This window comes from Pan troglodytes, chromosome 10 (assembly GCF_028858775.2).
Source record: "Pan troglodytes isolate AG18354 chromosome 10, NHGRI_mPanTro3-v2.0_pri, whole genome shotgun sequence".
In the NCBI taxonomy this organism is placed as follows: Eukaryota; Metazoa; Chordata; class Mammalia; order Primates; family Hominidae; genus Pan; species Pan troglodytes.
The window spans coordinates 115015157-115038646 of NC_072408.2; the positions used below are offsets into that span (position 1 = coordinate 115015157).

At 47.2% G+C, this 23490-nt stretch overlaps 1 protein-coding gene across 3 annotated transcripts in view; it reads left to right on the forward strand.

Moving 5' to 3' along the window:
* Nucleotides 1-23490, forward strand: part of WSCD2 (WSC domain containing 2) — a 121530-nt gene that overhangs the window by 77594 nt on the left and 20446 nt on the right. For 2 of the 3 annotated variants that reach the window (XM_522520.8, XM_016924112.4), the window contains exons 4-6: nt 3386-3570; nt 18025-18146; nt 20271-20445. In XM_522520.8, the coding sequence (XP_522520.2) occupies nt 3386-3570; nt 18025-18146; nt 20271-20445 (482 nt within the window). The remainder of the gene's footprint in view (nt 1-3385; nt 3571-18024; nt 18147-20270; nt 20446-23490) is intronic. The other variant, XM_016924113.4, reaches the window with a different exon arrangement.

Below are 23490 nucleotides of genomic sequence, written 5' to 3' on the forward strand. Positions count from 1 at the left end.
TAAATAATAGTGGCCGTGTATGCAGGAGTCTTTGTGAATATGTGTGCAAGAGCTGAGAATTGTGCTTGTGTGTGTAGGTGTCTGATTTCATTTGTTGAATGTTCAACAGTGTGTTGAGAGCATGCAAGGTTGTGAAGAATTGCACACAACTTAGAAATGCACCATTAGATGTGCATGTGCATGCAGATGAGTAAGCATAAGGCTTGCAAGATGTCCAAATGAAGGGTAAGGTGAAGGTATCTAATAGTTTCTCAATATATAAACTCCTTGTTTTTCTCCAAGGGAGAAACACTTGCCTGTTCAGACAGTGTTTTCCAATCTAAGAAGACAACGATGATTTTTATTAGACATGCACTGGGACTAGCGGGGAGTGAGTTGATGTTTTGAGAGTGGACAAGTCCCCAGAGGCCTGGTGAACAGGGACAGGACCCCTGGGGGCACCATGGGGCTGAGCTGAGCTTCTCTCCTTGTTTCTTGGGCCCCTTGACCTTGTAGTGGCTCATGAAGGGGCTCTAATATGCTCACCTTCAGGCTCCAGGTGGCTGTCTCTGATGGTCACAAGCTCTGCCAACCTCAGCTGCATGCCTGGTGTGGAAATGGGCAAGTGGGTGACCACTGAGAGACTCTTCCTGCTGTTCTTTATTTTTTATTTTTTATTTTTTTGAGACAGAGTCTTGCTCTGTCACCCAGGCTGGAGTGCAGTGGCATAATCTTGGCTCACTGCAACCTCTGCCTCCCGGGTTCAAGCAATTCTCCTGCCTCAGCCTTCTGAGTAGCTGGGACTACAGGTGCATGCCACCATGCCTGGCTATTTTTTTTTTTTTTTTGGTATTTTTAGTAGAGAAAGGGTTTCACCATGTTGGTCAGGATGGTCTCGATCTCCTGACCTCGTGATCTGCCCACCTCGGCTTCCCAAAGTGCTGGGATTACAGGTGTGAGGCACCAAACCCGGCCCCTGCTGTTCTTGATTAGGAAACACTGTCCCCTTTAAAATCAGCTGCCTAGGGAGCCCACTATTAAAATCCTGAGCCCAGGACCCTCTCCAATTTGAAAAGGATTCCAAGTCCTTGATAATATGAAATCACTAACTTATCTGTCAAACTTGGGTGCAGGGGGGTGGGGGAAACAGAGGTGGATTCTACACAGCCCCTGGCCTTAATGAGCTCACAGCCTGAAAGGGGAGACAAACATGTAAACAGAGAGGGATAACATAGTCAGATAAGGGTTGAGATGGAAGAATCGCAGGCAGTTAGACATGCAGACAAGGTCTAAGCTGCCTGGGGTGAAAGGAAATACTTCTCAGAGAAGGTGTCAGCCAAGATAAGTCAGAGCTACTCATGTAATTCAATTTGGTTCAGCAAATATTTGTTGACTGCCCATGGGTGCTGGACCTGATTCCAGGTGCTGGAGATGAAGAGATGAGCCATCCACAGCCCTATCCTCAGGGGGGCTTCCCATCTGGTTGGGGAGATAGAGGCATGAACAATAGGCTTGGGCAATAGAATAACAACAGTTTACAACAGTTAAAAAGCACTTGTTCTGTGCCAGGCACTGTCTGAGCATTTTGCAAATATTAACTGTTTAACTTCACAAGATCCCTATGAGGCAGGAATGCTATGAGCCACATTCCACAGATGAGGAAACCAGGGTACAGAGACATCAAGTATAATGGGTGCTGGGATGGATGTGCTTTGCAAGGTGCAGGAAAGTCAAGAAGATGGAAGGGATGGAGGGCTCCATGTGGAGGGTTTAGGAAGAGTTATCACAGTGAGACCATAAGCTGGGTTTTGAAGGATGAGTAGGAGTTTTCTAGGTAGGGTAGAAATAACAGCATGCTCAAAGGCCAGGACTCCTGAAATACACTGAAACACTCAGGGTACTCAGATAGGCAGCATGGGAGTGCACAGAGGGTACAAAGGGAGTGTCAGGAGGGGAAGCCACAGAGGTGTTCAAAGCCCAGTGAAATGGGGACTTGAAAGCTAACTAAAGCATCCAGATTTGACCAGGAGGGCAATGGGGAGCCACTGCAGGGTGTCTATCAGGGAAGTGGTCTACATTCATTCCATGAATGTGTATTAATCATCTGTCATATGCCAGGCATTGTTCAGGGATAGGTGGGCAAGACCCACAGGGTCACTGCCCTCCTGGATATTATATTCTAGAGAATAAGAACAAAAGCAATTTACAAACTACATTAAAAATCACTAATATCATTTCAAAAGTGCTGAGGGTGTCTAAAGATATTATATTCTAGAGAACAAGAGCACAAGTGCTCCCTCAAGCCTCTTTTATGGGTTTTCCTGAACCTCAGTTTTCCTCCATCTCAGGTTTTGTCCTTCCTACTCCCAGAGCCAGAGCAAGCAATGCTCTTTTCATTTGTTTACAGAGTGGGGTAGCCACTAAGCATCCTTTTTAGGAAAGGATTCCATCACTATGAAAAATTTCAAAAAAAAGTTGAAAACCTTGCAGTGCCTGGATTTTTATTTTTAGGAATTTTTCCTTGGTGAATGTGTGAGCTCATTTTTGTCCTCTCTCGAAGGGGTGTAAGAGTCCCTGCCTCCCTCATGAGCTCCCTGTGCCTCTTCCCCTCACCCTAGCTCCTCTCAAGGGACAAGGAGGCACCATTCCTGGGTGATATTTCCAAGAATAAAGAAGCTGGACTCTGGAGAGATGAATGTCTCAGGTTTCCAGACAGGGAAGAGCAAGAAAGAGAGTGGGGTAGCGGAGACCACAGGATCTGGGGTGTGTGTGTGTGACAGGTGTACCATGAGCAGGTGTGTACAGGTGAGTGTGAATATGGACATGGTGTGTCTATGTGAGTAGGTGTAGAAGGGTGAAGATGAAGGCAGGTGGATGGTCCCTGGGTGTTCCTGTCCCCTCCCTGGGTCTCTATGTCCTCTAGGGGCCTCCCTGTATTCCTTCTTGGCTTTCCTGCCTCCACGCTGCCCCACTGCAAGGCTAACTCTGCAGCCTCCCTGACTCCTCTTAGGGTCTCCTTATCCCAGACCCAGATCCCCCTGCCCCATGGAGCATGCCTGTCTCACAGATTTCCTGGAGTCTCCCTGCCCACCTCAGGGTCTCCCCTGCCCTCTTTCCAGGGTCTTCCTGTGTGCTACCTCCCTAATCTCATTTCTTTGGGGTCCCCCTGTCTCCCGAAGGCCCCCATCTCCCAGGTCTCCACAATGGGTAGGTCTCCTGTCCCCTGAGGTCTCTCCTGTCCCCTGGGGTCTCCCAGTTGCCCCAACCTCCCATCAGCAGTCTCCCCATTTCCCCTGGGATCTCCTGGTCCCCAGAGCCCTCCCATCCCCGAGGTCTCCACGTTGTGTCTCCCTGCCTTGGGGTCTCCATGGTGGCAGCTACCCTGCTTGACAGCAGCCTCCCCCAGGGGTTACCTGTATGCCGGGCTGGAGTTCGGCGCCGAGTGCTACTGCGGCCACAAGATCCAGGCGACGAACGTGAGCGAGGCAGAGTGCGACATGGAGTGCAAGGGCGAGCGAGGCAGCGTGTGCGGCGGCGCCAACCGCCTCTCTGTCTACCGGCTGCAGCTGGCCCAGGAGTCGGCCCGCAGGTGTACGTGAGTCTGCCCTGCCCCTCTCTGCTGCTCCTCCCTCGGCTGCAGCCCTTGCCCACCAGAGTAAAGAGTCCCACATGTCTGCCCTGTACCCTCCATGGCTCCCCATCACTCTAAGGCCACCACCGTCCTGCCCCAGCTTCGCCTCTCCCAGTCCCTCACAGAGCCCTTTGCCCCAGCTCCTTTGAATGGTCCTGCATGCGCTTTTCTCTCCCTCCCACTCTGAGCTGCGTCTGGTTCCAGCTTTATCCCTCATTCTCACCAGTCTTCCTCCTTCTGAAACTGAGTTGGAGCCTGAGCCTCGCCTTCCCATCCTGATTTTCTCAGAGCAGATTGTCTCTAATGATGATGATGGTGGAAATGGCAATAGCAAACACTTTGTCCTTTTCTCCATGCCTCATATAGAATAGCACATCTATCTTCACAATGACCCTTGACATAGGTACTATTATTTACTTATTCCCATTTTACAGATGAGGAAACTGAGTCTCAATGTCACAAAGCTTGTAAGCAGCAGAGAATTTAAACCGACTCTGGAGTCCTTGATGCTTTCAAAGAGAGAATTCATCCTGGCTTGTTCAAGCTTCTGGTTTGAGTCTTGTTGGAAAATCTCTCTGATTTCCAAACCAACAGAAGGAGGGAGTGAATAAGAGGACAGGAGCTGGCTCCTTGTCTGAGGGCACTCCTGGGTCCCCTCCTGGGGACTGGGGAGGAATGTTTAATGACAGCTAGTAACTATTTATAAATAATCTGCTGTATGCCAGGCACTGTCCTAAGCCAATTACAGACCTGATTTCATTTACCTTCCCTACAGCCTTTTCAGGTAATTACTGTTGTTCATTATCCCCAACCAGTCCAAGGTCACATAGCCTAATTCCAGATGACCTTAAGACCCATGAGAAGAGTTAATGGGCTTGATAAAAGATGGGGGGTGCTGACCTTTCTGGGGGTTACCCCTCCCACACAGTCCAAGGACAGAAGCAGAAATCCACAGCTGCTTCTCTAGCCCTCTGGCCAGTGCTTCCCAGATTTGCATGTGTCTGAGAGTTGCCCTGGGAGATCTTGTTAAAATGCAGATTCCAATTCAGCAGGTTCAGCGAGATGCTGCATTTCTAAAGAGCTCCCAGGTGATGCCAGGATGCTGGTCCACAGACCACATTTTGAGCCTCTGTGGATCTCGTCCAGAATGTAGTCCTGCCCACCCGGGTGGCTTTAGCAGAAAGTTAACAGCTAGTCTGTTTGCAGAGAAGGGCCTCTTGCATGTGAATTTCATCGTTTATAGAAACTCATTGTTTGTTTGCTTGAAAATGTGTCCAGTGTTTCAAATCATATATATATATATATATATATATACACACACACACACACATATATACATATTTTGAGACGGAGCCTCACACTGTTGCCCAGGCTGGAGTGCAGTGGTGTGATCTTGGCTCATTGCAACCCCTGTATGCCAGGTTCAAGCAATTCTCCTGCCTCAGCCTCCCAAGTAGCTGGGATTACAGTTTCCCGCCACCATGCCCGGCTAATTTTTTTTTGTATTTTTAGTAGAGACAGGGTTTCACTGTGTTGGCCAGGCTGGTCTCAAACTCCTGACCTCGTGATCCACCCACCTCAGGCTCCCAAAGTGCTGGAATTACAGGCATAAGCCACCACACCCAGCTTCAAATCCCATATTTTTGAAGCTCCATTCAAGCTTTGCTGTGCAATAGGGTCAAGCATGCGGTCAATTTGCAAACTGGCTGGTTTTTCCAAATTAACTGCAACTTCCACCTCCCCATAGTCACCTCAGTTCAGGTATGAAGCCCTAGGAGGGCAGAGGGCAGAGGGCAGAGGACAGAGGTAGCACGTGAAATCCAGGCCAGAGAATGTCCATAGAGTGGCTTTGTGGTTTGGCTGCTAATATTATGAGTTTTTAATTTAGTGGCAGATTTGTCACCTTTACAACTGATCGCCTTTATGTCAATATTTATGTTATGTTATTTTGACAGCAACATTTGGACCATCTGAAGAGATGACCTGAAAGTCAGGGATATTTATAGGGAAAGCTGCTGCCGGTAACACATCCTAGTGGATGAAGCTGAGACAGATAACAAGAATTGGACTGTGTATGTCATTAGCCAGACACTAGCCAGACCTCCTTTTGGTTAATGTTCAGGTTGGCTGAATAACCTGGACACACTCTCTCTCAATATCTCTTTCTCTCCTCTCTCCCCTCTCTCCTTCTCCCGACCTCTCTCTTCCTCTTTCTGTCCCCCACCTTCCTCCCTCTCTCTTCCTCTGTCTCTCCACCCCCATTTCTCTCTCTCTCTCACACACACACACACATACACACATTCAGACACACACACACACTGCTGTGATCACCTTGAATTATATAATAACACTTTCATTGGCCATGGGTGAGCTGGGGGGCTGCTGGCAGGAACACTGCTGCACCCCTCACCTGCCCCCTTCTGTGTGGCACAATTATTTGGGTGGTGCTTTGTACCATCTGAGAATAGCATTTTTGTATTATGTCCAAGAGGAAGAAACACACTTATTTCTATTGAGAGTGGAGTCCTGGATTCTCTAAAGTCCATCACCGTTGTTCCGAATCATCGCCATATAAGGTTTGAAGCTTGAGCACCTTCAGCTGGAGACCCTAAAAGAAAATCTAAGCCTTATTAGCCTCGAGGCTACTAAGGCTGAGACTTAGAAGGGAGGCAGCTTGGACAAGGAGAGAGATGGTTGACAATGTTTCAAATCCAGTTGGCAACATGGTATACAAAGAGAGTGCAGGGACCATTCATTGAACCAAAACACTTGATGAGCTCCCTGTGGATGAAGTATGGAGAGGCTCAGTGGTCAGTAAAGCACAATGCCTGACCTCAAGGAGCTTTCCATCTCATGGGGCAACAGACCTGATACTAATGAAATTGGTTCAACCATGAGTTAAAAGGATAATTTTGTGCAGACCCAATACAAGTAGGATTGGTTGAACCACAGACCAAGAGGGCTGCGGGGGCTCTGTCTTCAAGAGCCAAGGGAGCAACTTTTGAGCTGAATCTCATTCTGAGAGGATTCCAGGTGAAAGGGACAGCCATGTGTTCTAATTCATGATCAAAAGTCCAGAGTCAGCAAAGGTCATGTGTTGAATGCTATGTTGGAAGCACCTTTCTCACTGATGTCTGCATTTTATATTTGTAGAAACTGTGGCTCAGAGAATAGAAATGGCTAAATTGAACAGCACTGGGGGAGGCTCCACAAAGAAGGGGGCAGCTCGATAAAGGAGGGGACATTTGACAAGAGCCTTGAAAGGTTGTTGCCTGGCGGAGAAGAGGAGGATACCCAGACTCAAGACAAATCACCAAGCAGTGGGAGAGGAATTAGGCAAATAAAAGAGTGCACAAAAGCCTGGTGCCTATTGCAGAAAATGACTGGCAGGCATGGTTTTTCCAAGGCTACTGTGCCTCTTAGGGACTGAGCGTGGGCTTGAACCCAGGTCTGTGAATCCCAGTTAGTATACCCACTTGCTACAGTGTTGTAGACACCCTGACCCTGGAATTTGGTTCAGAACACCATCTTCTCTCTTTTAGGGGAGCTCCTTGGCTCCAGCTCATCTCCTTCCTTCCCTGACCCCGATCCCTCCTTCCACCTTGTTTCCAGACTCTAGCCAATGTGAAATCTGCAATGTCTTTGCTCTGACTCAGTGGCGCCTTTGATTTCCTAGGATTATGCCTAGGATTTGCTTTGTACACAAAGAAGTCAGAAAGGGATGCCTTCCAAGTCACTGGCACACAACTCTGGCATGTATTACATCAGGCAAGAGAAATGAGCGAACGCTCCAGCAAACAGCTATGGCAGAAACCAGATTTCATTTATAGAGTCATTAGTTGGTATTAACACTGTGTCCTAATTGTGTTTTCCTAAGCAGTGGCACAGAACCTTTAATGATTGGAGAGATCTAAAGGAAGGTTTTTATCTCCCAAGGACCATTCTGGTGGGGCATCTGCCTCACACAGGGTGCCAGCCTACGTGTTTCTGAGGTGAGGTGATGGAATGTTCCCATAATAGTGAGAGCATTAAAAGGTTAGCAAAGCAAATGTCTCCAGGCACCCTGCTATTCTGCCTTGACACAGACTCTCGGGCACGTGGACTCTTTGCCCTTGTTACAAAAGAACTGAGAAATGGACTTCTTTCTTGGTCAGATTACATTTTTCACAGCAGTTTGCTAAATGTGTCGGCAAGTGTATCTCTCCTCCCAGGGGTAGAGACATGCTGGTGATTTGAGAACATTATGGCTTTAGGCGATGTTGCAAGAAATTTCATTTGCCTGAAAGATTCTTGCAAGATTTGGGTTGCAAAGTTCATCAGAACGGGGCTCCTGAGTCCCAAGGGTGGCTGTCCATGGTGCTGACCACTGCACTGCCTAAAACCCCAATGATGGCAAATCAGCCTCTCCCAGGGATGTGTACTTTTTTCCTTTTGTTTTTTCCTTCCTAGTTTAGTGAAGACATTATGAAGCTTACACTATCACTGAAAAAATAGATACCTTATTTATGGTTCACAATTTTTTACATGGTGGTTTTTGTGTACTGTTGTTAATTCCAGCAATTTTTTGTCTCCCAAAGTTAGGAGAATTTTGTGCAGTGCTTTGCTTTATGTTCACTGATACTCCATTCCAACTACTTTTACTGAGGGGAACCCTCAGATGATTAGGGGACAGTCACATTTGCTGGAATGGACCACGTCTAGTTCCTTCTTTGCTAGACCTGGAGGCTTCTTCTACTTCCCTTTGCTGTAGGTCTGGGAGCCCTGAATTTCATAATTCATATGGGACCCCATGAGCTCTTCTCTGTAGGGCCAAGGGAATGATAGAAAATATTTCTTCTTCTGCATCATGATGGGAGAGAATTGGTTTGCTCTTCTCCCCTAAGCAAAATCTAGGCCATTGGACAGGAAAATATTGGGAGCAATGCAGGTTTTGGAATCAGGCATAATGTTTCTATCCCAACTCTCTCACTTGATGGCTGTATTGACTTTGGCCAAGCCACTCGTTCTTTCTAGGCATCTGGTGCTTCATCTATAAAATGAAGACAATCCCAGTCTTTCACAATTTCTGGGGCCACCGAGTGAGGTAAAGACTAGAAAGCACCTAGCACAGTGCCTGTTACAGAGTAGCTTTTTCCTAATGGAAACTCCCCAATTCACTCTGAGACGCACCCAATTCAAGTGATTTGAATTTCCAACAGCCCACAGGAGCCTTTGGTAATGTCTAAAAATAGCTGGCTTGAATTCTCTTTGGACAGTTAGGCTCTTTGTGTAATTCAATCTCTCTCTGATTATAGGTAGCTAGGTAGCCATTAACAGCTTCCAGCTCACTGCCTTTCCTCCTCACCAGCATCTTTAATGCAGTGGAGCTTGGCCTAATTACCCAGGGGGTGGTGGCTTCTTTCAAACCAAGGAGAACTCTTCCACGGCTGCCTCTAAGCTGATGCCTGGTGACATTTACCTCATTTTTGTGAAGCTCCAGAACAAAGAGATGATAGGACTTCAGAGACACTTGCAGCTGGTTCCGGGCTGTTCTTCATCTGCCCCCAGCAAAGGGAGTTGATGAACAGTTGCTCTGCTTGCTTCTTGCTAGTAAAAAGCCCAAGCTGCTGAGGTCATGTACCATCCCAGCTAGCCTGGCAATGCAGAGCTGACATTGTCAGAATGTGGGGCATGGGCTTTTGCAATCCTTGGACTCCCACTGTGGGGCCGAGAGGATTTCTGGAAAATTCAGGTAGCTGGAATGGGGGTCTATGGAGCCCAACTTGTTAAAATTGGGCAGATCTTCTTCAGGATAGTAGAGATGGGAAACAAGGATGTGATGTCAAACAAGATTGGGGTCAAATCCCAGCTCTGCTCCCTACCAGCTGTGTGACCTGGAAAAGTAATTGAATCTTGCTAAGTTTCAGGGTCTCTGCCTACAAAATAGGATAATAATATTGTTCATCTCATAGGTTGCTGTGAGGATTAACTGAGATATAATACACACAACATACTTAGCACTAATGACATAGAGTAAACAGCTGTTATTACTGCCATCATTTTTATTATTTAGAAAGGGTTAATCATTAGGAAGATGCCATCCAGGGCTACTGCTATTGTCATTCATGACTCCAGGGAGTACCATTCACATAGACTATGAGCTGTGAAAAGCAGTGGCCCTGAAATCTGTGAAGGATTTTCCTTGTAACTGAAAGTGCTCAAAGATCCAAGATGTTTTAAGTTGGGTTCCCCCAATACAGGGATGTGAACCTTGGCTACCTGGAAGGTGTTGCCAAGATGCACCCGTAGGGGACTAGAAAGGTTAGATGGGGAAGAAAGCTAATACAGGGTCCCTGACAAAGCAGGTCTCTAGTGAGGACAATGGAAGCTTAACCCCACTGGAGAGCTCTGGGGGATGGTATTGAACAAACCTCAGACTTGTTCCACCTGAGGAGCAGAAAGCTGCTGTATTTTTTTTTCCTCCAACTCTCATCCATCATTGGCTGAGGGTGGCTCCTGGAGAAATTAACTCCCTGGCAGGCCCAGCCTGTCCCTCACAGGCCCTAAGGCAGAGTCATGGTCACTATCAGCCAATAATGGAATGGCAAATGCCAAGAGCAGGCATATTAATGGACTACTGACAGCAAGCAGTGCATGGGATCTAGCCACCTTCCACATATTATGGGCAAGTGATGAAAGGAACAGGAAGTGGCATGGTTTGAGTACTTGTTATGTCTCAGACACTGTTGTAAATGCCATCTCATAGACTTTCACCCCAACTGTGCAGAGTAGATACGACAATCCTCATGTACAGATGAGAAAAACTGAGGCTCAGCAAAGTGAAGACACCTGCCCAATGGCACACAGCTAAGTAAGCAGCTGACCCAGGTCTGTCTGACTTAAAGCCAAGGCCCTTTCCTCGGGACACCAGAGCCTTTTGCAAACAAGAAAGCATCTTTTCACTGCTATGGAAATCCAGAATTCTTTATACCACAGGAGAGTGTCAGGGAAGCCAAGGGATTCCCTAGCCACTTCCCTTTCATTTTTAGACATAAGAGATGAAAGAGCCTCTCACCCACTGAAGGGGAGGGCCAGGTGACCCATATTGCAGATGCAGGAAATGAGGGAAGTGGGGAGATTAAATGTCTTGGCTACCATGTGTATTCTGTGTCCAGATCACCAAGACAGTGGAGAGCCACCTGCAGAGAGAGATGGTCTCCAGAGAGCTCCCCAGGTCCCTGGGTGTCGAGCTAAACCCTTCCCTTCCTGGCTTGGAAGGCTCTCCAAACTTTCCACCGGATATCAGGAAGCCCTCTGTGACTTCACACCATTTCCTCACAAAGTAAAATAGGCCAGACTTCAGGAATACCTTCCACCCAGGAGATTAACTGCTCCTGGAACTGACTTCCCAAACTTATCCCCCTCACCGCACCCCCAGAACACATCTTGCCCAAAGAGGTGCACAGCAGTAGCTTCTAATCCATCTCGGGCCCTTTAAGTCCTCTAAAAATTTCACCTTACTTGGTATTCAGAGCATTCAGTTTAGCCCTCGTCTCTAAGCTGGGAGAGTCAGGGACTCATTAGCAGGTGCTTAAATGTCAAAGGGAGGCCAGTCTCTGCAGAGCTGGATCTACAAAGACTTCCTTCCTCTTCCTACTCTGGCCTTCTAATATCTAGGCAGGCTGGAAGAAATCACATGGAGAAATGCCATCCTAGGGATTCCACATGGCTCTCCCCCTCTTTTCAGTCTAAGGACAGCTGGCAAGGAGACGGACCTTTGACTGCCCCCTCTTTAGTACCTGCAGCTCACGAAGTTTATCCATGTCCATCTCTGAATGATCCACCCAATATTTATGCCCCCGTTTTAGAGATGAGAACATTAAGACTCTGAAATGAGAGGAAACTTGCCCATGGTCAAAGACAAGGAAGGGCAGAGGTGCCAGTGGGTGCCATGTGAAGGAGAGTTCCCCATTTTACAGCTGAAGATGCTGAGTTCCAGAGAGGAGAAACAGAGTCGGGATTAGAGCTCGTGTTTCCTAGTTGCTAAGTCTTCTGTTCCTCAGCCAGAATGGCTCATCCTGAGCCTGTCAGTCCAGGGAAATGCCATGGCTCTCTGGTGTGGTGCCAGAATGGAAGGCCTCTCCTGGGGCTCTGGGCCAGGGTGGGTCCCCTGAAGCTCATCTGGAGATGCATGTCAATGTGACCCATCAGTGGACTGAGCCCAAAAGATGGGTGCCCAGCTTGGGGGTAGGGGAGAGGGCAGAGCGCTTGGCCAAGGAAGCCTAGAGGAAGATGCATGTGTGCCACCCACAGGCCCTGAGTGATGCCCCAGTGCCTTCAATTATTTGGGGCCATGCTCTTAGAGGATGCAAGGGTGACTCCTGAGGGTGAAGGACCCCAAAGACCACCCTGGGCTTGCTTCAGCTTTCACATACCCACAGTCAGACATGCACACTGCCATACAGAGATGACTTGTATATGAGGTCCACTGTGATGCAAACAACCGGGACAGACACCAGCAGTGTCCCTGGCTGTGGGCACCAGGTGCAAGGGTCCCCAGTGCTCTTGGCATCCTGAGAAAAGACTCCACCTGGGCTGGACTCCATCAGAGGGACCTACCCATCAAGTTACTCTCTCTTCTTATGATGCATTTCCCCTTGTACTGGGGAAATAAGTATTTTTATCTGAACCTAGGTGCCAGCTGTTGAGGGGATGGTTGGGAAACGTCAAACCCCTGGTGGCATTGAGCTGGGCTCATGAGGGACTGGCTGAAGCCCAGCCTCATCCTCTACTAGAAGAGGAGCCCTCTTCTCAGCCAGCTGGTTGCCAGGCAACCCAGAGAGAGCCCGTGGGATTATTGTCTCCACGTGCATAAACACCTTATGGTAAGACTTGCCCTCCTAGAGGTTGATTTGATGCACAACCACACAAGTTATCTACAGAAGCGCAAAGTCAAGTGCACAGGGCCAGAGACTCCTATGTTCCCCCATAGACAGACCCACTATGTGCAGATGAGCACGGTCCACAGGATCACATTTGCATTCCCAGAGGTCGGCATCCACATGCCCAGACAGGTGGATCTGCACTCACACTGGCATGAGCACAGTCACACATACCCATGGGATGCACACATCATCACTCACACCCTTTCATACACAGATGCGCGCTGTGTGCACAGCAACAGATACACATTCAGTGTCATGTCCCACTGCCCAATCTCAGTGCAGCCAGACCCACAACTGCCCTCACACAGCCTCTCCTGCCCCCATTAATGCACAGACACACACAAACACACACACATGCACAAACACCACTCACTTCTTCAGACACGACTGTGTCTTCCCAACACACTGCTGTGTTGGGGGCCTCAGACCCCACCAGGGTAGTGGAACAGGACTCAAGAAAGGACCCACATTAGAGGATAAGAGCTGGTGGGCTTGGGATCCCTGCAAGGGTACCCAGGACAACCCCAAAGGGGCCTCCGCTTGGCCCCAACCCCCAAAATACTGTCTGTAGCAACCCTCCAAGCTCTAGGATTTCATGATGGTCCCTCAAATAAGATCCTGGTGGCAGGTTAACAATTTGAAGTTGGTTCTAGAGACCCAGGGTCAAGATCTGGACATTTGAGGATGCTTAAAGAATAATCAGACTCCAGTGTCAGGCAACCTCAGAGTGACAGCCCTGACTTTCTGAGTGATTTGTGGTGAAAAGCAGAGTGGACATGAAGGGTGGGAGAGAGAAAATCAATGTCCCACTGTTGTGAAATGCTAAAGCCAGGGGTGGCTTTTTTAAAAAAGACAGCCCAGGACAGTGCAAACTTGGAGTTCAGACATTCTTAGGTTGGAATCCAGATACTGCCACTTGTCAGCTGTATGGCCTTGGGCAAGTCACTTCCCCTCTGCACCTGTTTTCTCTTCTTTATAATGGAGAGAATGAGATCTTCCTGCTAAGGTTTAGGAGGGTTCCATTGGATAAGATATATCAAGCGTTTACACAATGCCTGGCACTTGATAAATATCAAAGATGTCAGACTAACTCTTGCAAGCTGGGTGACCTGTATCAAGCAGTTTCAGTCCTCTGAGCCTTGAGTTTCCTCATCTGTAAAAATGGGAAGCCCCATAGGACCAGGGTGAATGGGAGAGTTCAATGAGACCACGTGTGTGAACAGCTCAGCCTACTTCCCATCACATACCACACAACCAGTACATGGTAGCAATAATGATCACAACAATATTACGATTTTTTTAAAGACAAGGTCCCACTCTGTCAACCAGGCTGGAGTGCGGGGGCATGATCATGGCTCATTGCAGCCTCGACTGCCGGGGCTCAAGCAATTCTTCCATATCAGCCTCCTGAGTAGCTGGGACTACAGTTGTGTGCCACCACACATAGCTAATTAAAAATATATATATATATTTGTAGAGATAGGGTCTTGCTGTGTTGCTCAGTCTGGTCTCAAATTCCTGGGCTCAGGGGATCCTCCTGCTTTGGCCTCCTAAAGTGTTGGGCTTACAGGTGTGACTCACTGCACCCTGCCAACATTATATTAATATAAGCATCTATTCATAATAGTATCATTATTATTGGAAGAAGCACAGGCTTTGGAGACACAGAAACCTGGTTTCGATCTCACTCTGTTGTTTGTCAGCTCTGTAACACTGGAAGCCAGCGAGCCTCCCTCAGCCTCCTCAGTTTTCTCATCTGTGAGATGGAGGTACTCATAGCATCTATCGCCTATGGCTGCTGTGCAGACTGAATGGACCCAGAGTTCCCAGCATGGAGCCTGGCATCAGCAGGAACTCAGTAAATTCAAGTGGAGTGGAAAGAGGGAGGAAAAGCCAGCATCTGGTTGCCCAGTGACCTGAGTTAGCATCCGGCTAACTGAGTTTTCTGGTTAAGTGAGGGTTCATCCACAGCGCTTGGGACTTCCCGCCTCATTGCCATAAATCTTTAGCTCAAATGCCCACTTTCCCGGTGGGTGTGGTGACTCACGCCTGTAATTCCAGCACTTTGGGAGGCTGAGACAAGCAGATCACTTGAGGTCAGGAGTTCCAGACCAGCCTGGCCAACATGGTTAAACCCCATCTCTACTAAAAATACAAAAATTGAGCTGGGTGTGGTGGTGCACATCTTTAATCCCAGGTACTCAGGAGGATGAGGCAGGAAAATCACTTGAACCCAGGAGGCGCAGGTTGCAGGGAGCCAAGATTGCACCACTGCACTCCATCCTCTGGGTGACCTTACAGGGCATCCCTCTCAGCACCCCAGGCCACAAGATGGAAGACTGTCCAGTGTTTCTTTACAGGGCACTAGTGGCATCTGGATGTGCATGTGCTCATTTAGGAGGTGAAGGGCTGTCCTGTACAGAACAGGCATGCACATTTCTGGCCCCAGCCTTTCAAGTGCCAGTGGCCTCAAATCACTGGAGCAGGCGTTCCCACACCTCTTTGAATGTTCTCAGGGTAGTAGGCATGAGAGTTACTGCATAGTTTAACTCCCAGTCCTCGTTTATATGTGGGGAAACTGAGGCCTGGAGGGACCACGCAGCAGATCAGCAGCATCCTGACACTATCACCACTACCACTGCCACCTGTCTCACCAGGATAAAGCCAGAGACCCAGAAAGCTAAAACAGCAGGAGTCTGGGGGATGCCTTGGAAATTCATCATTTAACCAAATTCCTAATGTTCTCTTAGTTTTCTTGGCTTGTCACTGCAATGAGCAACTTCAGGCTATCAGGCGCCATGTGGTAGAAAGAATCACTAGGGAGTCTTTGGTGGCTAAAATATAAAATTATCATTCATAAACACCTTCCCCCCACCCTTCTACTCAGGGAGTTATTCCATATCCTCTTCTCTGCATATAAATATAAATATATATGTGTATGCTAAAAAACGCTTTTACACTCTAGATAGACCCAGACACCGCTACAGAGAGAGACATATGGTTTCTGCAACTTGCTTTGCTTTTTTCCAAAGGCTAACACTTTGCTTCTGAGATGAGGCTCAATAAGTTTTTGCAAACGATGGGTCCTTAGATTTGTCTTGCAACCTCTTCTCTCGAAGCCCTGTTTCTCTCATCTGTAAAATAAGAGTTTACAATGAACCTTGCAGGATTTTCAAGAAGGTGACATGAGCTGTTTCTGAAGTGCTCAGCAGAGCAGATGACACATAATAGGTATTCAATAAATGGGGTCTGTTCTTGTGCTGATGCTTTTGATCACACTGTGTTAACAATGCCCTTTGTTATATGTGGATGGCTGTGCTTCTGGAAGGGTATATACAACTCAGAATTTGAGAAATAACCCAATTTTAAATGTATATCACCAGCCTTTCAAATGATTTAACAGTGGCCACTTAAAATTTTTTTTAATAGAGATGGAGGTCTCACTATGTTGGCCAGGTTGGTCTTCAACGCCTGGCCTCAAGCAATCCTCCTGCCTTGGCTTCACTTTTTTTGTCTTTATTACATAAAAATACATATTCATTGTAGAAAAAAGTTAGAAAAGAGTTTTACAAAGAGATGGAAATAAAAATTACCTATATTCCTACTTGATTGGTCAGAGTTCTCTAGGGAAACAGAACCAACAGGATTAAAACCAATAGGATATGTGAATAGATATATTAAGAGATTTATTTTAAGGAAATTGGCTTACGCAATTGCAGGAGCTGGCAAGTCCGAAATTCATATGGCAGGCCAGCAGACTGGAAACTCAGGCAGCAGTTAATGCTGCGATCTTGAGATGGAATTCCTTCTTCTCCAGGAAGCCTTAGGTTTGCTTTTAAGGCCCTCAACTGATTGCATGAGGCTCACCCACATTATCAAGGGTCATTTCCTCTACTTAAGGTCAACTAACGGTAGATGTCAATCACATACATAAAATACCTTCATAGCAACATCTAGACCAATGTTTCACCAAACAACTGGGCACCATGGCCTAGCTAAGTTGACACATAAAATGTATCCTTCACACCTGCTGTCCAGGGACATCACAGTTATTAAAATGTTGGTATATGTCTCTCTAGAGATTAGTTTTTTACAAAATTGATATTTTATAACCTGTAGAATTTTACATTCTCAGTTTTTATTTAACTTTGTATCTTAAACACATCTTCACCTGGCTAAAATAACCTTTAACACCATTCCTTTCAATGGAATTCCACTTTCAGTAGAATTCCATTGTGTGTTGTCATTCCAGACATTATTGGCACAATTATCTCATTGCTAGACACCTAGGTTGTTTCTACTCCTTCACTTGTTAATTTTTAAAATGCTGCAATGAACATCCCTATTGATAAATCTTTGCGCACATCTGTACTGGATGCTATAGGCACCCACCCAAGTCCCCTTTCCTGTGGTGACTGTTGGTGGTGACCAATGGCTCACAACTGCCCCCTTCTCTGAAAAATAGCCTTGGGCCCAACAGGAGCAAGTAGCCCCTCCCAGGAAGTTACGCCCCAGCCTGGGGGACAGCCCATAGCCAAAAACTGACTGACATTGGAAGCTAGGATAGACAAGGCCAAGGCAAGCCAGCCCCCTTTCCTTAAGGTGGGGCCAACTCTGTAGTGCAATTTCTCATCCAGAGCCCCCTCCTGATCCCTGCCGTGAGACCAGGATGGAGGTGGCACCCAGCTGAGATCACATCCTCACTTAGCTCTATCTGGTCCTGCCTCCCGCTTTCTTTCTCTGAGAGCACACCTTCAATGAAACATTTGTCTCAGGCTCTGCTTCAGTAGCCCCAACCTAAGACAACATCTCTGAATATTTTCTTAAGGGATGACTTCTATTGAAGATTTGACAATGGGCTCCAAATTTTTTATTGTGTAGCTGCACTATTTCTGGGTTAAATTTTCTTAAAGGGATTGCCTCTGACATGTCAGTCCCTTGCAGCTTATCAGTGCCCAATAGTGGGTAGGTAGAGACTTCTGAGGCCCAGGACTTTTCCCCTAAAGCCCAGGGCAATGAGAGGGAGAGGAGAACCCTGGTAGTAGTGAGTAAGGACAGGACAGCCCCAGAATCCTTGCTTCCCTCAGTCCTCAAACACTCAGCCCTGATGAGATCACAAAAATCCTCCGTGTACTTGATCATTTCCCTGAATGGGGCATTGCCATGGTTGGGAATGAGGAAGTGAGGCATGGGAATCTGACAAAGAAAGGGGGATAGCATGGCCCAGGAAGAATCTAATCTCAGCGACCTGGGTTGTTGACAAAGGGGCCAGGGTTGAGGAGAACATTCTTTGATGTATCGAGCTCATTGACTGCGAACGGACATGTTCAAGAACAGAAAACATGGCCACTCTTTCCATCTCTGCTTTGGCTTGCTCTGTGACCTCGGGCAAGACTCTTGCCTTCTCTGAGCTTTCTTCAGAATGTGGTTTTCCCAACCAGATCTGACTCCTTGTATATCTGACTAGTCGTCTTCTCTCTGGCTCTTCAGATGGAAGTGCAGTGTTCCGGGGCTGCTTCCGCAGGCCCGACAACCTTTCCCTGGCCTTACCCGTGACAGCTGCCATGCTGAACATGTCTGTGGACAAATGTGTGGACTTCTGCACTGAGAAGGTGAGCACAAGGTGGGGCCCATGGAACTCAGGGGGAGGGAACCATGCAGCAGAGCTGAAGGAACCACATGCTTGGCTGGAGAAGCAACAGCTCAGTAGGGATAGATGTAGTCATTGACTGGGATCTATGACGTGGGAGAGGGATGTGACCATTTCACGTGGATCTAAGGGGCTGCAGCTACACAGAATAGATTTTCCTGCCTTTGAGGAAGTGAGTTTTAATACTGACGAATACTTAGGAATGAGGGTTATTAGTCCATTTTCATACTGATACTGCTATGAAGAAATATCCCAGATTGGGTAATTCATTTGAAAAAAAGAGATTTAATGGACTCACAGTTTCACATGGCTGAGGAGGCCTCTCAATCATGGTGGAAGGCAAAGGAAAAGCAAAGGCACGTCTTACATGGCAGCAGGCAAGAGAGCGTGTGTACAGGAACTGCCCTTTTTAAAGATGTCAGATCTCATGAGACTTATTCACTATCATGAGAACAGCATGGGAAAAACCCACCCCCATGATTCAGTTACCTCCCACCAGGTCCTTCCCATGACACATGGGGATTATGGGAGCTACAATTCAAGATGAGATTTGGGTGGAGAACACAGCCAAACCACATGAGGGGTGACATTTGAACTGGGCCTAGAAGCATGAAAAAATTACCAGGTAAAGGTAAAGACAGTCCCACCTTGGGACAGAGGGAGTTCCCCACTGGTGGAGGTGTGTGAGCAGAGGCCAGGCAGCAGTGTCATTCAGAGCTTTGGGCACTGGATAGCACTTGGGTTGGATGATCTTTCTTCGGCCTAAGGAGCTAGATGTCTGACTGTTTATGTTTCCTCCCTAGCCAGGTTGTGAACTCCCGGAGGGTAGGGGCTGTGCCTTGTATATTTTGTGCCCCCCTTCAATACCCCCAGCACAGAACTGGGCACATAACTGGCACTCAGCGATGTCCAAGGAGCTCCAGCTTTTTCTTAAAATGAGCTAATGACTCAAGTGTCCAGAGGAGAACCATCCCTCCTCCACCACAAAAAGATGGTTGGGCATTTCATTCATTCTAGAGAGTAGTTGAGGGTAGAGAGGTATAAATGCTTAAACACTGAGATGAAGCTTTCTCCTGCAGGACTGAAAGAGAACTGAAAAAGAAATCCCTTTCTCACAGTCATGCAATACACCACAGTAAATGCCCCCTTGGTGTGATGGTGATATGGGACCCACGCTTTGGGAAAAGCTGTCTGAGTCTGTTCTCAGACTCAGTGGCTCTGAGTCACACAGATCCACTGGCTAGTGGATCCAGCCACACAAGTGTGACCCTGGTTTGCTACCAGATTAGTCCTGGACTGGCTACCAGGGAGAACTAGGGGTGGTGGGTCCAGTTTAGAAGCAAATTGGGCAAAAGACAGACCCTTGCCCGCCAGATCTCAGGTCCATCTTGCCCCCACTTAGCTGTTCAATAGAACAAATAAAGCAATCAGAAGCAGCTCTCCCAACAAAGACTCTGGGAACACAGGGGTATCAGTATCTCCTTTGGCTTAAAAGAGCAGACTCAGACAGCTTTTCCCAAAGCATGGGTCTCATATCACCATCTCATCAAGGGGGCATTTACTGTGGTGTATTGCATGACCACGAGAAAGGGATTTCTGTTTCAGTTGTCTTTCCAGGAGAAAGCTTCGTTTCAGTGTTTAAGCATCAACACCTCTCACCCTTAACTACTCTCTATGCAGGAAAAATGGAGCCAGCCCCAGGCTCACAGTCTTGGTTGGCCAGAGTGCCTAGGAAGAATTTCATCACTTGTTTTGTTTCTATATTATGTGCATTTACAGTATGGAGATGTATGGAAGTGCTACTTGTCCACAAGTACTATTAGTGGTAGCCATACAAAGTATCCTTTTAAATTTAAGTTTCAAAAAGTGAATCGACTTAAAGGAAACGAATAAGTAAACAATAGTACAGTAGGTGCACAGGTAGGGCAAAATCACAAAAGCAGGGTTTGTGGATGGAATTTGGGGACCCTCAAGTTAAGGGAGACTGACAGAGAAGACAGTGGTTGAAATGCAAATCCTGTTCTCCATTTGGAGTCTGAAGCTGTCCAGCAACTCTCTTCCTCTTGTTCTCCCACTCCATCCCCAGGAGTACCCGCTGGCAGCTCTTGCAGGCACCGCCTGCCACTGTGGGTTTCCCACCACCCGATTCCCGCTCCATGACAGAGAGGATGAGCAGCTCTGTGCCCAGAAGTGCAGCGCGGAGGAGTTTGAGAGCTGCGGGACTCCTAGTTACTTCATTGTGTACCAGACACAAGTCCAAGGTGAGCTAGGCCCTTCCCCAGTGGACCCCAGATGCACTCCCAGTGGCTTCCCTCCCAGACGTGTTCCTGCCAGTCCATCCCACACAGCCTGCAGCAAGGAGAAAACCATGCAAGCCAGAGGGCAGGGCTGATGAACTCCACCAGGCTTAGAGTTCCTGGATGGGCAACAGAAGGAATTCCCAGGGTGGGAAGCGTTCTGATGACCCATCTCTATCCCTCATCACTGAGGACCCTTGGTGGCTCCTGTAGTGAGACTGAATGAGAAGAGAGACTGAGTCTCCCACTGGCTGCAACACAGATTCACTGCGTTATCCCGGACAAGTCATTTCCCCTTTCTGGGCCTCAGTTTTTCCATCTGTAAAATGAAGCTGTAGACTGTTGGCCTCCAGTGTTCCTTCCAATTCTAAGATTTTGTCATTTTATCTATAAGTTCTTCCTTCTTCTCTCTCCCTGTCTCACTCATCCTTTCCACTTCTAGTCTTCTTCCTTTGCTAGCGGAATCCACACTTACTGTTATCTCCTCTTCTGTCTCTTGGGGCTACCAGACATGATGATAATGATGGTGATGATGATGATGATGATGATGATGGTGATGATTATGATGATGGTGATGATCATAATGATGGTGATGATTATGACGATGGTGATGATGATAATGGTGATGATAGTGATAAGAGTGATGCTGATAGTGCTGATGATAGTGATGATGAAAGTGATGATGACGATGATGGTGATGAGAAGGAGGAAGAGGAGGAGGCAGCAACACTTGGAGTTTCTTGAGGTCTTACTCTGTGCCAGACTCAGTGTTGCATCCTTCATATGAAGGATGTTTTCATTAAATCCCCTCAACTCTCTATGAGTTGGGAACAGTCATTATGCCCTCTTTACTGTGGGGCGGGGGAGGGGATTGAGACTCAGAACAGTTGAGGAACTTACCTTAAGTCATACTGTTTATAAACTTTCCCAATAAAACCCGTTTCTCCTGACCGAGGTATCATGAAGGGTGGGTGGCACTTGGATGGGGATTGGGGGGCATCCCTTGCTAGGACACTCAGCCCAAAGGAAGCCCCTGAAGGATCACCTCAATATCTGAATATATTGACCATCTACTATGTACCAGTCCTTATGCCGAGCCTCATCTCATTCAGTGATGTGAAGTCCACAGTAAACCTATGATCAGGGCAGTATCATCCCCACTTTACAGATGACAGAACTAAAATTCAGAGAGATTAGGAACTGGCCACAGTTATACATCTACAAAAGCAATTTGTTTTCAGGTGTCTGACTCCAAAGCCCCTGCTAGAAACCTTTGCCCATGCTCCAGTGACACTCCCCACAGTCTGGAGAGCCAAGAAAACACCACTTGGCTAGACCTCCTCCTTCTCATTTCCCAGTCACCAAGCTGCCATATGTGGTAGAGCAGGTTGAGCATTGCACTGGCACAGCCAACAGAAAAAGTGGTGCCTAAAAGCCAGCCACATGTTGTGTGCCCTGGATGGCAGAACATGTCCAGAGGAAGGAGTGGGCACCTTTTTCTGATTTGCACAAAAGTGCTGTACGAGCTAGTGGCAGCCCCACCAATAGCCTGTCCCTGTTTGACTGATGGGGTACCAGTGGTGATCAACTGTGGCTGTTTCTATGGTAGCTAAAGTCCTTCTGAGAGCCTAGTGAGCATGTGGCTCTTGGACCTATTTACAGTCCGATGGGGAAGGATGGGTTTTTGTTAGCTTTCGGGGAAGTGCTGGTTAGTCTGTGCAGAGCTGTGCTGCCTTAGCCTGCAGGGGAAAGTCATACACAGATTAATTACCCTGTGATCATGAATGGCTTTGAGGTGGCCAGAACAGACACTGGAGCCTTTTCAACGCAGATAACAATTCCCTAATTGATGAATTTGCTCATTCCCAGTGCCCTACCCCCAGGCCATTACTAGGGCTTCCATTTTTCCACGTCACTCTTGCAGTTTCTACACACTGGGGAGGTTTGACAGTTATGTGGCTCATCAGCCTGCCAAGAGCCTGGCCCACCAGGACTGACATTTATTGAGCACCTACTGTGTGCTAAGCCCTGATGCCCCTTATGGGATAATTATTGAACACTTGCTCTGTGCCAGGCTCTGTCAAATCTTTTACCTGCCTTAAATCATCTAATCATCCAAACAGTCCAGTTGCATAAGCACTGTTATTACCATTTTACAAATGAGGTAACTTGGCACAGGGAGGTTGAGTAACTTGGCCAAAGTCAAACAGTTCTGACATGGCGGTGTAGGGATGCAAACCCAGGCAATCTAGGTCCCAAGACTGCACTGTCAACCCTAGCTTCTCAAAATACATTGTGAAAAATTCACACTCATTATCCCACATAATTGTGTAAGGTTTATTAGCCCTGTTTTATAGGTGAGGAAACTGAGGCTTAGTGAGGGGAAAGCCTTGTTCCGTGTCACACAGGTAGGCCATGACAGTTCTGGATGGAAACCCAGGTCGGTCTGATTCCAAAACTGCATATAATACTGCCTGCAACAGCTGCTTAATGTATGGGGCTTAGGAACCAAATCAACTTTCTTTATAGCATTGAAAACCACAACTTTTACCTTCGGGTTGGCCTTGGCCTCCCAGGAAATATTTGAATAGAGAATTCTGTTTTGGGGGGACATTAAGGAGCCTGGTCTGCCCCACCCGACCTATCAACCCAACATTTTGCTGTGGAAAAAAAAAAAAAAGTCAAACCTCCAGAAAAGTCAGAAGAATTATGCAGTGAACACATATATACTCATTCCATAGAATTTTGTGACATATGTTAACTTTTGCTGTATTTACTTTATTGTCCATCTCTCCTTTTCTCCATCCCTCAATCCTTCCTAATTTTTGGTGCATTTCCAAGCAAGTTGCAAGCATCATTATACTTCAGGATGTTGTCATTGGTTATAATTCAATATTAGCTTTCTGAAGTAACACTTCCATAGAGTGGAATGCACATATTTTAAGTGTACTAGTTAATATCAACTGGCTAATCCACTCCCCTATCAAAATATAAAACATAACCATATTC